This window comes from Arachis hypogaea, chromosome 16 (assembly GCF_003086295.3).
Source record: "Arachis hypogaea cultivar Tifrunner chromosome 16, arahy.Tifrunner.gnm2.J5K5, whole genome shotgun sequence".
NCBI lineage: Eukaryota > Viridiplantae > Streptophyta > Magnoliopsida > Fabales > Fabaceae > Arachis > Arachis hypogaea.
In genome coordinates, this window is record NC_092051.1 from 18,230,803 (window position 1) to 18,246,181 (window position 15,379).

At 34.6% G+C, this 15,379-nt stretch overlaps 3 protein-coding genes across 4 annotated transcripts; all 3 read left to right on the plus strand.

Moving 5' to 3' along the window:
- The first annotated feature begins 4,147 nt into the window (after positions 1-4,147).
- On the plus strand, positions 4,148-5,068 carry LOC112758195 (histone H2AX). Its single transcript, XM_025806800.2, has 2 exons — positions 4,148-4,457; positions 4,660-5,068. Exons 1-2 carry the CDS (start codon positions 4,257-4,259, stop codon positions 4,879-4,881), a joined length of 423 nt encoding a protein of 140 aa, XP_025662585.1. The 5' UTR covers positions 4,148-4,256; the 3' UTR covers positions 4,882-5,068.
- A 1,114-nt stretch (positions 5,069-6,182) lies between these two features.
- On the plus strand, positions 6,183-8,488 carry LOC112758319 (uncharacterized). 2 transcript variants are annotated; one of them, XM_025806955.3, is made up of 7 exons: positions 6,183-6,669; positions 6,740-6,958; positions 7,134-7,220; positions 7,321-7,467; positions 7,683-7,709; positions 7,827-7,922; positions 8,021-8,488. In XM_025806955.3, the coding sequence occupies exons 1-7, from the start codon at positions 6,454-6,456 to the stop codon at positions 8,219-8,221; spliced, it is 993 nt and encodes a 330-aa protein (XP_025662740.1). In that variant the 5' UTR covers positions 6,183-6,453; the 3' UTR covers positions 8,222-8,488. The 2 variants fall into 2 exon arrangements, with proteins under 2 accessions (XP_025662740.1, XP_072076028.1); XM_072219927.1 differs by lacking the exon at positions 6,740-6,958 and having other exon boundaries at positions 6,198-6,669.
- Positions 8,489-8,675: 187 nt separating this feature from the next.
- Positions 8,676-12,329, plus strand: LOC112758196 (probable protein S-acyltransferase 17). The gene is made up of 10 exons (XM_025806801.3): positions 8,676-9,628; positions 9,712-9,805; positions 9,884-9,978; positions 10,074-10,241; positions 10,335-10,407; positions 10,539-10,591; positions 10,844-10,935; positions 11,038-11,090; positions 11,196-11,321; positions 11,661-12,329. Exons 1-10 carry the CDS (start codon positions 9,480-9,482, stop codon positions 11,934-11,936), a joined length of 1,179 nt encoding a protein of 392 aa, XP_025662586.1. The 5' UTR covers positions 8,676-9,479; the 3' UTR covers positions 11,937-12,329.
- The last annotated feature ends 3,050 nt before the right edge of the window (positions 12,330-15,379 follow it).

Here is a 15,379-nt window from a genome sequence, read left to right on the forward strand (position 1 = left end):
ACGAGAGGTGATGACGACAAAAGAAAAGAATGATGTGGTGACGACAACGAGGGTGTAGGAAGCAGCAATGATGAGCGGCAAAAAGGTTGCTGGAGACAGCGATGACGCTGCTAGGGGTGATGACTATTCTTCTGGAGGCGGTGACGACGAGGAAGTTCGATTAGGAGGCAGCGAGGATGATTAACGAGCGTGAAGCAGAAGACAGCGACGTTGTTGAGCTAGTAGGGCGACGATGAGGCAGCTACAACAATGTTTTGAAAATCGATTCGAACTAGTCGGGTGAATCGGTCGAACTGGAAACCAGTACAAAGAACGACTTAGCCTAATGCAAAAATTGGACACCAAAAAAACTGAAAAATCAGCCGAAAATTAGTTGGTTGGATCGAACCAGAAACCGATTGATTTTTAAAATATTGCCTAAATTGCTTCGTTTTGGGTTCGTGAAAGGGGAAAACCAAATCAAAATTCACAATCTTCATTATGTGCTACAAATTTTCATCAATATCTTCACATCAGAATTAAAGTGCAAACTCTAGAGTCTATAAATGATTCTATTTCCATCTTCTTCAGTTCTTCCTTGCGCAGTCGCACCCAACCGCCGATATCATTACCAACGTAGATCATTCCATCGTCATCATCGCCACTCTTTCGCTAGCTTGTACTGCCGTCATCATACCTCTCTACTCTTTTTTTTATCACCTGTACTAGAAAAGTCTAATCCAAGAAGCTAACGAAGTAAGAAACATTCCACTAAGAAGAACAAGAAATATCCGTTGTACTCAAGGAGAGAGGTGAGAAATGGAAGAAGGAGGAAGAAGATATTTTTGATGAAAGAAAGAAAAAGAAGATCTAAAAGGGTAGAATTGAAAAATAAATATAAAAAAGATTGTCTATGTCTAAAAATTTGTGTTCCACTTTTTACTGCAGTACACAAATATTATATATTTGTGTATTTTTATGTCTATAGAAAATTTGTGTCTCAACAAACAAACAATAAATATGTACTACGATATCTATATCTCATCTATATCTCAATATATATGTCTCTCTAACCAAATACTAGCTTAATTTTTTTAGGATTTACAATAAGTTATATTAAGGTAACTGGCTAACATGATTTGGGCTATTAGAGGCCCATACGTTGATATGCCCAGCTTTATTTTTTTGTCTTATTTATATGATTTTTTTAAAACATTTTGTTATATGATAAATTATATAAAAAAATTATATATTTCTTATTATACTAATATAATACATTAAATCTAAATTATATATATTAATAATTAAATTACATAAAATACACTTATTTTTAAATTAAAAATTAAGATATAATTAAACTAATAAATATTTTTATGGTTGCTTTTTATTAATCTATAATATATAATATCATAAATTATATATATATATATATATATATATTTTTTGATATTTGGTCTTTTTTTATATTTAATCCTTATATTTTATTGCGTAAGTATTATAGTTTCTTTTTTGATCATTTATTACAATTATTTTAATTTTTAACTTATTCATATCGTGTTGTATATTTCGTTAAATGATATTGATATTGATTTTCATCAAAGTGGTAATTGTTATTGTTTATATCCTGACCCAGTGTATAGTTAAGCCAAAAAATAAGTAAAGCCCAATCAACATATAAGGGTTTCACCAACACTTATCCAACTTTATGAAAGTCGGGCTCGACGACGGCATTACCACCCCTACCTACTCGAATCAGTAATTAACTCTTACAATTTCTTCCATTCATCTAGAAGGGAGATCTTAATAACCTTCCTAACAAAGGGAACGATTATCCACCATCAAAAGTGGAGCTACTCTAAAAGGTGGTTATTGACTCTACATTTACGCCTATAAAATATCCTGACACTCTCAAGTATACTTCAAACCCAATCTACTAAAAACCTGCCTAAAACTGACGACGAAGGGATTTGGAAGAAAAATTCGAGAAGCTAGAGACTGATCTTCAAGTCGGAGAACCCATGCTGATTGGGAAAAAATCCCCCTTTGATGTGAAGATCCATTCACATAAGAGATCATACGGGCTAAGGCTCCCAAAACTTCAAAAGTCTAGACATAGACCTCTATAATGGAACAACTGACCCGATACACCATCTAAGTAACTTTAATGTACTTGGCTGACGCATTGGACGCAACTCGTTGTAAAGGTTTTCCGATGACGTTAACCAAGGCGGCAATAAAGTGGTTTGATAGCCTACCACCCAGGTCTATAACTTATTTCGACGACCTTGCAAGGAGTTTCCTCGGACGACGGCATCTCATCACTAGAACTATCCCAAAAGGAGTCTTGACTTCACGTTCAGGCCCAAAACCATCTGTTTCAGGTAATCCTTAGAACAATGACAAACTTTACGAATTTTGATAATTGATGACAAACTTTGATGTTGACATTTTATGTTTGATTGTTTCTTTTATTATTTAATTTTTGAGTTTGTATTTGAATGAAATTATAACATTGTGGTTGATGTAATACTTTCAATTTGGATAATATTTTAAAGTTTGTATTAGATTATAACTATATTTTAATATATTTATTTATTATTTAATTATAAAATAATTATTTTGATTGAACCACGGTTAAACTAGTTGAACTAATAAATCAGTATGCCAATAACTAAAACGGTTCGATAATTAGTTCGTTTTTTCATAACCTTGAGCAACAGTGAGTGAGGGAGCGGTGACCGACGACGAGGTTGAGTTAAGAGTGTTTTGCATATGTGTGAGAGTGAAAGAACGTTAAAAGAATGTGAGGGAAGAGAGGGATGCAGTGCGCAGAAGATGATGGTTATATATATGTTCTTGTATGGATACCTTGAGGAGAGCTCGGCTTCTATAAAATATCATACCTTTATAGGTGGAATGTAATAGGCCGGTTACACTGTTTTTGGTCATCTGTATTGAAGAGCGGTTATTGGAATTTAATGGGTAATGATGCATGGTCGGACGTTTTGATTTCAGGATACAATCTGTTGAGCTTGGGTGCAACGTAAGATACCGAGCTATAATGTAACTTGTCGAGTTATGATTGGTAATGCCGAGTTATGATGTTAGGTTTGTAACGGCCGGATCAATATATATGAGAGATAATTTAGTTATTTTACATATTATAGGGGTACTTATGGACAAAGATTGTTTCTCTTATTCTCATTCTCGTCCCATTTTTTAACTAGTACTCGTTTTTCATCTCGGTGTAAAAAAAGACGCAAATTCTTTTTCGTGTGAGAGAGAGACGTGTATCATAGAATGGTGTGAGAAGAGAAGTTTTTGACGTTGTTATGGGTTATACAAATTGGTGCCTCCAATTTTTTTGTATTGTTTTTTTTTTTCTAAACAAATAATCACAAATCGGACGGTCCAATTTGTGGTTTAGAAAATAAAAAAAATTTAATCTTGAAATCGGACCCTCCGATTTTTATTTTCAAAAATTAAAAAAAAATTAAAAATACAAATTGGACCATCCGATTTGATCATTATCTTTTCCATACAAAGAACTCGCATGGTCCGAATTCTTCACACTGAAACTGAGCAAAAACTGTCCCACACATTAGTGTAGTACCCCAAGAACCCATAATCATGCACAACACAAAGAAAATTTCCATAACAAAAAAAATGAGCCAAAAAAAAGATCCCATACCTATGTTTTCAATAGATAAATTTTTGCCGATACATTTTCCGCCGGAAAAAAATTACCATTCCTAGTTGATTACATACATGTAGAATCGTAGGTTTTTGGTACATGAAACAAGGCAATACAACTTTTTTTTGGTCATGAGTCATGACACATGACTTTTGAACAAAATTACAGATTAATGTTGCTATATGCCTATATCTATACTTTTAGTAAATACTATTTTGATACTTAATATTTTTTAACCATAAATTTGCATTTTTTAATTTTATTAATTAAAAAATAATTTAAATGTATAGTTAATTAATAGTAATAATCATATTTTTATATGAATATTAGGGCGCGGGTTATTCGAAAGTGCCGAAAAACGAAAAAGCAGTTTCCCGCGAATCTGAGTGTTGATGCCACGCTGGCGATCCGTGCCTCACCATCCCGACTAATCAGCGCTTAGGTTACGCCCCTATATAATAAGCTTGTTCCACTTACAGATTCTCAATGTGCTTCTCCACTCTCTAACATACTCTGCAATCGTCTTCGCACCGAATCACAAATTCTAGGGTTAGGGTTCCCAAATTTCACCGTCGATCACAGAATGAGTTCCACCGCTGGATCAACCAAGGGCGGAAGGGGCAAGCCAAAGGCCTCCAAATCCGTTTCAAGGTCTCAAAAGGCTGGTCTTCAGTTCCCCGTAGGAAGGATCGCCAGGTTCCTTAAGGCTGGAAAGTACGCCGAGCGTGTCGGCGCCGGCGCTCCGGTATACCTCTCTGCGGTGCTTGAGTACCTAGCCGCTGAGGTTCGTTTTATTTCTTCGATTTTCTTCAATTTCTCCGTCTTGATTTATTAGTGGATTCGCTGTATCGATAATCACTTGGAACGGTTCTTGTTTCCATTATCGATATTATCAATCCATATTATTGTACTTATCTTATTTGCTTTCTGTATCTGGTGGTTAATTTTGTGAAATTGGAAATGATCGAGTGTTTTGTGTGATTTAGGTTTTGGAACTAGCTGGCAACGCTGCAAGGGACAACAAGAAGAACCGTATTGTTCCGAGGCACATTCAACTTGCAGTGAGGAACGATGAGGAGCTTAGCAAGCTTCTTGGATCTGTGACCATTGCCAATGGTGGTGTTTTGCCAAATATCCATCAGACTCTTCTTCCAAAGAAGGCTGGAAAAGGGAAGGACGAGATTGGGTCTGCTTCTCAGGAGTTCTAGGGTTTTTTGTAGGCTATGAATTAGGCTATAGGTTTTTACTTTTTCTGCGGTTGTAAAATACATGTTTTATTTCCTTATATCGGTTGCTACCAATGGATATAATGCCTTATCAATCCACTGAGCTTGATGGAATATTATGCTACTCTTTGAATGGATATGAATGCAAAATCCTTTTTTTGTTACTCAATCTTGCGCAAATGTTTGAAGTTCGAAGTGATCTTAGTTGTTCAATGTACTTTGTATAAAGCACGTGTTAGTGATCATTTCTTTTGATGCTTAAGGATTTGTTTTCTGCTGTTTAGTGCTCTGCTTCTGTGAAGCATGTCTCGCCGTTACTTTGTTTAATGGCTGGGGCGAGAAACCCAAATTATTGGCTAATTGACTTTGTTCTGTTGGTTCTCCTTTGATTAAAAGCGCAGCTGTTATTCCATTTTCTTCTGTCTATTTGTACATGTTGTGTAGAAGGGTGTTGGATATCGTATAGAATATCGGTTTTAAAAATCTTATTTGGTTTGAGTTATATACATTGAGCTGCAATTCTGTTAGCGAGGTAGAATATTGTTAAGGGTTCAAAGATATACCAATATGAAGTTCCCGATGATGCAATGTTGACTGTTGAGATATTGATTTACTTGTCCGGTAATAATATGCTAGTGCTTGGACTAATGTTGGGTTATTTTGTTGGTACCCAGTTTACATGCCTTCTTTGTTTGATCGTGCCTTACTGCGTTTGAAAGGTTTTGTAAGGCGTAAGCATTCAATCCAATGACTCATCTGGTAGCAAACATTGACTTACATATGCAAACGTGTCTACATTTCAGTGTAACTGCGTCATGCTTGTAGACGCTGGGCGGTTATCTGTTCCTGCTTGTTATAAACGACGTCGTTAAATTTTACTTTTGGTCTGACTTTTTCAGAGAATAGATTTTTTTAATTTTTTTTAAACTAACCAAGAATAAATATGAAAAAGAAAGCAATGCCTTTTCGAGTTTAGGAATATCCATATAATATATAAAGGAAAATTTGTATTTTTTGATTTCAAAATATCTTTTATTATATATTTTTCTTTTAAAAAATTATTTTATTAATTTTGAGAGTTAAACTCAATAATTTTTTGATTTGTGTAACATTTACTATTTTAACTAATATCAAATTTGTTATTATTGTTTATATTTATTTTATAAATTAATAAATACGATAATACCTATTAATACATTAATATTATAATATGTGTAATATATTTGTTAATTTATTATTTTATTTATCAAATATGTATAATAGTAACAAACATAAACTGTAATATTCATGACCTGATTGTCCTATTTTTTGAAGCAACTACCAACAATTGTTTTTACTTAGATTTTCCAAAAAAGAAAAGAAAAGAAAAGAAGAAATCTATACGAAGGAGTTGGAGGTTCAGATAAAATAAATTTAAAATTGATTTAGAAAATGGTGGTGTCATTTATGTGGTGAAGAAGGCATGGAATAGAAACGCAAGCATGGGTGGTACTGGAGACATGGAAAACAATAAAACGGTTGTAGAGTTGTAGTTGATTTTGATCCGTGACAATAATGGGTAGTTTGCCTGTGATGCAGTGTGTGGGTGTGGGTTTAAAAGTTAGGTTGAGAATCCGATGTTGTTCAAACGTTGGGGTGAGCACTAAGCTGGAAGCGCTTGAACAGATTGATAAGGAGCTATCAAAGGGTAATGACAGAGCTGCCCTTGCTCTTATCAAGGATTTGCAGGGTAAGCCCGCTGGCCTTCGCTGTTTCGGCGCTGCCACCCAGGTTTGTTTCTTACTCGTAACAACTTGCATCTTTCTTTTCTTTTCTTGTTTTTCATTGATGTGCAGTGCAGGTGCCTCAAAGGCTTTACTCTTTGGATGAATTGAAGCTCAATGGAATCGACACTTTGTCTCTTCTTTCTCCGGAAGATACCACTCTTGGTTCCATACAAAGAAACCTGCAGATTGCTGCTATTGCTGCTGGCCTCGCTGCGTACAATGCCTTTGGGATTTCGCCTCACCAGATTTTTTATATATCCTTGGCCTTACTTTTTCTCTGGACATTTGACTCCGTAATCTACTCTTTTTCACCCATACTTAGGGTTTGATCGATTCAACTTTTGGGGATTATCTGTTATTATACATTTCTCATGTTTTGTTTCATCACTTCAACTTCATTGATGCTGCAATGAACACCTATAGCAGAATGATTTGATCAACCGTGCTTGTTGGATTTATTGATTCCAGGTCTCTTTTGGTGGAGGCATAGGTAGCTTGGTTCTTGATACAATTGGTCACGGCGTCAGTCCGAAATACCACAATAGGGTTATTCAAGTCAGATAGATGCCATCTTCTCTTTGCAAGTACTGTAGTACTTAACTGTAAAATCATCGTAATGACGATGAAGTGACCGTGGCAACATTTATTTATGCAGCATGAAGCTGGCCATTTTCTAGTTGCTTATCTAGTAGGAATACTTCCTAAAGGATATACTCTTTCTAGTTTGGATGCTTTCAAGAAGGAGGGATCCCTCAATGTTCAAGCTGGCACTGCTTTTGTTGATTTTGAGTTTATTGAAGAGGTAGCTAAGCTTGCTTGCTTTCTTTAGTCCTTACATTTTTTAGTTCCATAAGGTTTCCTATTTGTGACTTTGAGTTGGACTCCCAAGTCCAAATCAATTATGTAACTGATGTATTAGTTGCATTATTCTACATTGAAGATTTTGCCTATAATCATGTTCTCTGAGCTGCATTTATTTGACATCTGCTGATTGTTAGCATCTTCCTTGTCGTTCAGGTTAATGCCGGGAAATTATCAGCTAGGGTATGTTATCATACTGATATAGTGATATACAGTAGTTTTCGCTTTTTTGCGTATTCTAAGTTTCTTTCTGTTGATGCTGTATGGACTCCAAAGTCTGATTATGTGATTTGCCATTAGACACTGAACAGATTTTCATGTATAGCCCTGGCCGGTGTGTCGACCGAGTATCTCATATATGGATTTGCTGAAGGAGGTCTTGATGACATAAGAAAGGTTTATGCAGTTCTTCTTAACTTGTTTTCTTGGTCATTGCAAGTTGAAGGCTCACAGGGCATACACAGTTCTAACTGAATTTTCTTAACTGTAAATAGTTGGATTTGTTGCTCAAGGGCCTGGGTTTCACACAGAAGAAGGCAGATTCTCAAGTTAGATGGTCTGTGCTAAACACAATCTTACTCTTGCGGCGGCATGAAGCAGCTCGAGCTCGGCTTGCTGAGGCAATGAGCAAGGGATACTCTGTTGGATCCTGCATTGACATTATAGAAAATTCTATTGATGTTTCAGACCTCTAGTTGAAACTGTTCTCCACGATACATTTATTTGAACTTCCAAGAACTTCATTTGGTGTTTCCCTGCTCCATTCTTGTAGGAGCGACCTGTGAATATGTTTTGTTACAATGGGGAACAGCAATGGAAGGATTGTTTAAAGAGAATGGGACTGTTTATAATTCAGCATTTGATTTGGATGCACTTGAAGAAGTTAATGCTCTCATTGTAATTATTCATTTGCGAATAAAACATTGAAAATTCTGAGCATATGGAAAAAATTCTATTGAAAATTCCTCCAAAGACAATTGACATTTGAGAAAAGGACAAATAGGTCCCTGACCTTTTGTCCTGTGGACATTTTTGTCCCTAACAATTGAAAAATACTTTTAAGTCCCTGACCTTCACAAAACTTGGACGGATCAGTCTCTCTGTCCAAATGCCTCTATTAGGGACTGATCCGTCCAAATGTCTCCGTCAGGGACTGATCCGTCCAAGTTTTGTGAAGGTCAGGGACTTAAAAGTATTTTTCAATAGTCAGGGATAAAAATGTCCGCGGAACAAAAGGTTAGGGACCTATTTGTCCTTTTCTCTTGACATTTTAATGACGAAATAATGAACGATAACTTTCTTGGCGAAATAGTGAAAAAGTATGCGAAAAATGAATATTTTATATCCAACTGATTAATTCTATTTGACAAATTCATTCGATCTTTAATGAGAAATGTTATTTGTACAAGAAAATCAGTTACTAAAATTAGTCACCAATATATTTGTGTATAAATACATGTGTGGTTTAATTTATTTTCAATGTGCATTTGTATTTCAGCATGTATTTTATATTTGATGGTTGATTTTAGTGTATACGGAACATATTCCATCTTTAATTAACTATAAATGCCATAAATGAATTGTGATATGTATATCTTGTTTAAAGCAAGAAGTCAAGTCATTTGGATTAAATTGATTTATTTGATTTAAAAAAAAAACAATTAATAACTTCAAAATTTATTTTGTGTTGTATATAAAATGTTTTATACATCGTGCAATTATACTTGTTTTTTAAGATAATTATTTACGTGGTTAATATAAAAAATAATAATGCGATATTGTATAATTAGATATGTTTGTAAAACTACTTTATTGTCTCAGAGCATCAAAGTTAAATTCAAATAGAAATGTGTAGAAATGGGTAAAAACTAAAAAGTGGTGTAGAAGTTACTTGAATTGAAATCTAGGAACAAAAAAGAAAGAAGAATTGAGGGTGATGGTGGTGGAAGAGTGATGGGTGTTGAGTGGGTTTTGGTGTGCCACGGCCTGGTGACTGCTCTGGTTGTTGTCTCCTTCCTCTGCGGCCGCTGGCCAATCTTCGAAGGCACTTTCATCCAACGCATTCACTACTTCCTCACTTTCGGCTTCTACGATTACTTCCTGTCCGTACTCCCAACCTCTCTCTTTCTCTCGCTTCAACTTTCATTTCATTCTCATTTCAATTTCGATTTCGATGTCTCTGCAGGCGTTTCGTCGGTGCCGTTTTCGGCGCCAAGGGTGCGGATGCAGTTCTCTCCGTCGAAAATTTCTGCTGCGATCGCCCCAATCCTCTTCTTCAGGTTCCGATTTCTATTTGGATTAGTTTTCTCAATTCCATTTCGATCCATCTGCTAATTAATTCGGTTGATTAATGCCAGATCATATATCTCGCCATAATCGGTTCAACATATTATTTCGTTGTAAAATCGTGTTTTGCATATATTCCTGGATACTACTTAGGTGATTTTCACAGGTATTAGTTACATTCTCTGAAGGTCCACAAAATATTTTGCTCTTTATTACTATTTTTAGAGGAAGAGTTTTGTTAGACATCATATTTTATTTTAGGTACACAAGCTTCTTGGCAGTTGCTGTTGGAATTCTGCTCTTTCTTTTGACCAGCTTTTCTGATCCAGGGACAGTGAAGGCTCAGAATGTTTCTCACTATCTTTCTGCTTATCCTTATGATAACATTATTTATGAAGAGAAGGAGTGTTCCACTTGCAAAATTCTCAAGTGAGTTTGTTAGCCGGAAACTATCAAATTTTCTTGAGATTTTGGTCTTGGCTAAATCCAAAGTAAAATGGCTTTGAATATTGTAATTTGCAGACCTGCTAGGTCAAAACACTGCAGCATTTGTGATCGATGTGTTGCACGCTTCGATCATCATTGTGGATGGATGGTTAGCATATTAAAAAAAATATTTGTTTGTGTTGATCCTTGTAACAAATCATAACCCCCCCCCCCCCCCCCTCCTCTTTTCTTCTTTTCTTTTCTTTTTCTATGTTGCACTGAAGGTTATTATGCTTGCAGAACAATTGCATAGGGGAGAAAAATACTCGGTACTTCATGGCTTTTCTTTTATGGTGAGTTTTCTGTGAGGTGCATGAGTGTGTTTTAGTTGTGGAAATGTAGTCTTACATGAGAATATATATATTAACATGCACTTGCCAGTATGCTATTTTGGTGGTATAAAGTCTCTTACTTGCTAATTTCCACTCTTTAATGGTAATACAGATATAGTGGCTAATATAAGCTTTACCATACATATGCACTAAATTCTAGATATTCTTTAATTTTTATTCCATTCGTGTACTTGATTCTTTCATGTCTTGTAGGCATTTCCTTTTGTGCATGTATGGCACAGTTGCCATTGGGTTGGTTCTTGCTGGAAGACTAAAAGAATTAAAAGTTGTCTATATTCTAACTGGTAATATAGATTTCCTAGTACTATCTATGTATTTTAAAGTTGAGTTGTTTCTTATGCCAAATTTGAGACTTATGTGGTTATGCCCTTGTTTTGACTTTCCAGTTTATTATGGAGTAGAAAATTCTTTTTTGGATTTAGCTCCTCATGTTGTACAGGTGAGGGTTTACTTTATCTTTCTGTGTAATTGTTGATTGTTATGTATGTCTATTTTCATTCCTTATTTTCCATTTAGTAGTTAATGGTGGTTTATTATTATACAGTGGTTATTGGGATCGTACAACACTCAGATACTGCTTATGGTTTTCCTTGCAATTGTTGCAATGCTGTTGGCTGGTTTCTTTGGTTACCATGCAAAGCTTTGCCTTAGCAACACTACCACTAATGAGGTACTACATATGACCTTGAAATAATCTTATAAGTAAATTTGTACTAAATTACAAGGTGCCAGGAAACATGCAAGGAAACTTTTTATTTCATCACCTGAAAACAAAAGTTGCTGTATTGTAGAGATTGATTGCTATTCCATTGAATAGTTTAGCTAAAGATGTCTAAATATCATATAATTGTTATGTCAAAAGAAGCTAGAATGAGTATCTGATTAAGTTGTCCTGAATGCGGATAATGTATATTAACTGTGATATATGATATGTAATTGATACATTTACATTGATTCACAATTCCAGTACCATTGGTATGTGAAACTAAAGGTTTCTTTGTGGTCACAGACCTACAAGTGGCAAGACTACATGGACTGGCAAAGGAAGCTCAAAGAAGCACAGGCTAGTGCCGAAGCCCTAAAACAAAGCATCAATGGAATGACCAGTGAAAAGCGACCTGTGGTAAGCAAATGGAGATCTTTCTTCCGAAGATCACCTCTTGAAGATGTGGTAGTTGTTAAGAATAATATTTACGATAAAGGATTCATTAACAATATCTGGGAGGTTATTTCGCCTCTCTCAACGAGGCGAACACTGACCCAAACCAAATTGAAGTCCAGCTGAGTACACTCTTAACATACGTCGTTTCTTAGTTATTGAAGACCTTGATAGTTAGGTTGCACATAAATTGAGTTGGTAGCCTGTTTATACGGCTGTTTAGCCTAATAAATCGTCGTGAAAAGTGAAAACCATAATGCTATGTTATTCCTGTTGAGGAGTCAGTGAAGGACTAGTTGTTAGTTAGCCGTTGGCTTTGTAACGTGAGTGCGTGCATTTCTTTTGGGAGGTTTCTGTTGTAATATTAGTTTTTTTTTTTTTTTTTTAATTTAATTTTATCATCCAACAAAGGATAAAATGTATAAGTAGGTAGTGCTTTTGAAATGGGGTGAAATAGATATATGAGCAAGTGTTGGCATACAATTATAAGGGGGTTTGAAGTTTGAAACATTTTCTTTATTGATCGTCTTTCTGGCGTCTTTTATTTTTTACTTCGATTTTACCGTGTCTATTTACTATTTCTTCCCTTTGTGGCTTTGGTAATAAAAATGATGTCTTGCTGAAAATATTTTGCAATTTTTATGCTCTCAAATGTGGCTAATTTTTTTAATTATGGAAACTCAGAATGTGTTATGTTCAATTATGGAGAAGTAGTGTATTTCTTATAGATATGGATATATTTTTTTAAAATTAGAATCCACAAATTAGAAGCTCAGTTTTGTCTTGCAAACAAAATTTAAGATCCGATTTGGGATCATGAAGAAATCTGAGCCTTGGATTTGTGTGAATTGAAATTTTTTTAAGTGATAAATTAATCGGTGGGTTGATTGAAATTTTTTTAAGTGATAAACAAATTGGTGGGTTGGTTTTGTGAAAAAAATATAAACGACAAATCTGATTCCTAAATTTGTATTTTTTAAAAAAAAAATTAAAAATCACAAAAAAATACACCAAGTATCTACATTGTCGAAAAACAGTTTGAACCACAACACCAAAAATAAACGCTAAAAATAAAAAGCACCAATGTGTCCTGTGTAGTTACGTTTTTGTGAAACTAATTCTATGCAAAATTAATTTTAATTTTAAGTATTTTATTTTGATAGTTCCGATTATGGCAAAAGTAATAAATCTGTCTTTTCTCTTGGAATCTATTTGAGTCGACAATTAATTTTGATATCTAGAATCAGGAAATGGATAATGCCACTAAGTTTGATAATACTATTTTTTTCTTCAAATTTATGTATGTATAATACAAAAAAGTTGTGTCGAGTGATATTATCATTTTTCATATAATCAAACAATATAACTTCTATAACATCCTCAAGCTAAAAACAAAATTTTCTTTTCACTCTTTTGTGACATCCCTTCTTCTTTATACTGTTTTGAACTCAATTCCCATATCTTTAGCTTACTTTATGATGAGTCATTTACGGAACTGTGTGAAAAGTGATAAAAAGAGTAACTTGCCATATGGTATGTTTTTGACTTGCTTGAACAATTTAATGTTGATTTGAGTAACGAGTCTATTGAGAATAAAGTGTCCACAATCAAAGATGGTGGTGTATCAACATGATAAAGGTAAAGATGTTCTCTTGGAGTTTGCTACTATGACTAAGCAAATTGTAAAATCCAGCAAAGAAGCTAGAAAGCTTACATTGTAAAATAAAAAGGCTTGGCTAAAATCTCATGAAAGGGTAAACTTGCTCTTAAAGCATTTGGATTCAGTTGATGAAGACATAGCTCATTTCGAGAAAGAAGATGATGTTCTGGAATCTAATGAAGAAAATTCTGATGCCTAAGTTTGCTCCCTGTTGCTGCTGCTGCTAAATGTTCTGTTATTTTGCTCCCTGTATATTTGACTCAGTGAAACTATTTTCATCTGTCTTGAATCATTATGAACTGCATTGCTTTTTCTCCATTTTTTGCAGGGTCCCTCCTTGATGACAAAAGGGAGAGAAGAGAAAAAATGGCTGATTTGAAACTGTTATGTTTCATTGATTTGTTGTCCTGTTTTCCTCTGTTATGTTTCATTTGTTGATCTATTTTACTCTGTTTTATGCTCTGATCTGGCTTTGTTTTGAGCACTTTGTGTTAGTGGATTAATTTCGACTTGAGTTTTGATTATCATTGATAAATTTATTTGCTCAAATGCAAGTGTGCTGACTGGACTATGAATTTTATTAAGGTGTTTGAAAAGTATTTTCTTGTGAAAATATGGTTCGGTCTTAAAGGATCCAAATTCTTGAAATTTTTATCTTTTGGGAATCCTTTGGAGCTTATACACAGTCTTTGCTTTCTTGAATATTGTGTTAATCAGACACACATTAAGGAAGAGCATTTTGAACAATTGAAAGGGAGAGGATTCGGCCAAATCATCAAGAGAATTTTCTAATCCTAATCCTTTTTCAATTCAACTTTAATAATGTTTGTCATCAAGAGGGAGATTGTTGAGTTTGGAAAACTAATATCTAATTTGATGATCAAATATTATTAAATTATTAAATTCTTATTTGCTTCCAATAGGTTGTTTAATGTGTTTGTTAGTGTGCAGATTTTATATTGGGTCAAAAGGCAATATAAGTCACACTTGTTATTAATCAAGCCATGTGCAAAATTAATATAAGTGGGTGTGCTTTGAAATAAAAGAAAACCAAATTGGCCCAAATCACAAACCCAAATGGATCATTAAAGAAAAATCAGCCTTAGACAAAATTAATTCAAATATAAGTGGCTGAATTTTGAGAGTGAGTTAAGTCCAAATCAAAAGTCCATAAACTAAAGTTGATAAATCAAAAAATGAAGTCCAAGGATCTCAAGCATGCTTCATTATCCATTTACCTTGGTGGAATCCAAATTCTAATTGAAAGCATGTCTTCCACATATGCCATTCTCTATGGGTGATGGAATTCAAATTTAATTAAGTGCCTTGATAGCATGAGAGAGAAAGGATACATTGATTTGATTGCTTTTAATGCTCTACATGTTACAAGGCATGAGAAAGGGAAGTGGTTAACTCATTTTTAATTTCATTCTTCAATTACATTGAAAGTTTTCTTTCTTCTCTCTTTTTTCTCTCTTTGCATTTGGTCACCACACTGTCAGAGAAGAAAATGGTAGAAGCAAGTAATCAGAAGAAGGAAGCATAAACTAGGCATGAGTAAGTAAACTTAACTCATTTTATTTTATTTTCTTCTTTAATTACATTGCAAGCTTTTCTCTGTTCTCTCTCCTCTCTCTTTCGGTCTTGTCTAGCAGGAAAGGAGGGATGAAGCAAGCTATCAGAGAAGCTAGTAACAAGAAAGAGGCCATTGTGATGATGGCAATAAAAAAAGAAAATCTACAATATGGTGTGGTTGAGATCTTTGCCACTAAAGGTAAGGTGTGGTGAAGAAGTCTCAAGCCTTCCATAACCAAAAATGGAAGAAATCCATTTCAGCCAGAGGAAGAAGATCCCTTGGAAGCATGACTCGTCTCTACTTTTGCTCAAACACTACAGGAGGTAGCTACTG

What these genes read in the sequence shown, in the direction of transcription:
- LOC112758195 (XM_025806800.2), top strand. Translation starts at nt 4,257, where the DNA reads ATGAGTTCCACCGCTGGATCAACCAAGGGCGGAAGGGGCAAGCCAAAG. An exon ending in TTGAGTACCTAGCCGCTGAG is followed by an intron (nt 4,458 to 4,659) that starts GTTCGTTTTATT and finishes TGTGTGATTTAG; the next exon opens with GTTTTGGAACTAGCTGGCAA.
- LOC112758319 (XM_025806955.3), top strand. Translation starts at nt 6,454, where the DNA reads ATGGGTAGTTTGCCTGTGATGCAGTGTGTGGGTGTGGGTTTAAAAGTT. An exon ending in TTCTCTGGACATTTGACTCC is followed by an intron (nt 6,959 to 7,133) that starts GTAATCTACTCT and finishes TATTGATTCCAG; the next exon opens with GTCTCTTTTGGTGGAGGCAT. An exon ending in ATTTTGAGTTTATTGAAGAG is followed by an intron (nt 7,468 to 7,682) that starts GTAGCTAAGCTT and finishes CTTGTCGTTCAG; the next exon opens with GTTAATGCCGGGAAATTATC.
- LOC112758196 (XM_025806801.3), top strand. Translation starts at nt 9,480, where the DNA reads ATGGGTGTTGAGTGGGTTTTGGTGTGCCACGGCCTGGTGACTGCTCTG. An exon ending in TACTTAGGTGATTTTCACAG is followed by an intron (nt 9,979 to 10,073) that starts GTATTAGTTACA and finishes ATTTTATTTTAG; the next exon opens with GTACACAAGCTTCTTGGCAG. An exon ending in TAGCTCCTCATGTTGTACAG is followed by an intron (nt 11,091 to 11,195) that starts GTGAGGGTTTAC and finishes ATTATTATACAG; the next exon opens with TGGTTATTGGGATCGTACAA.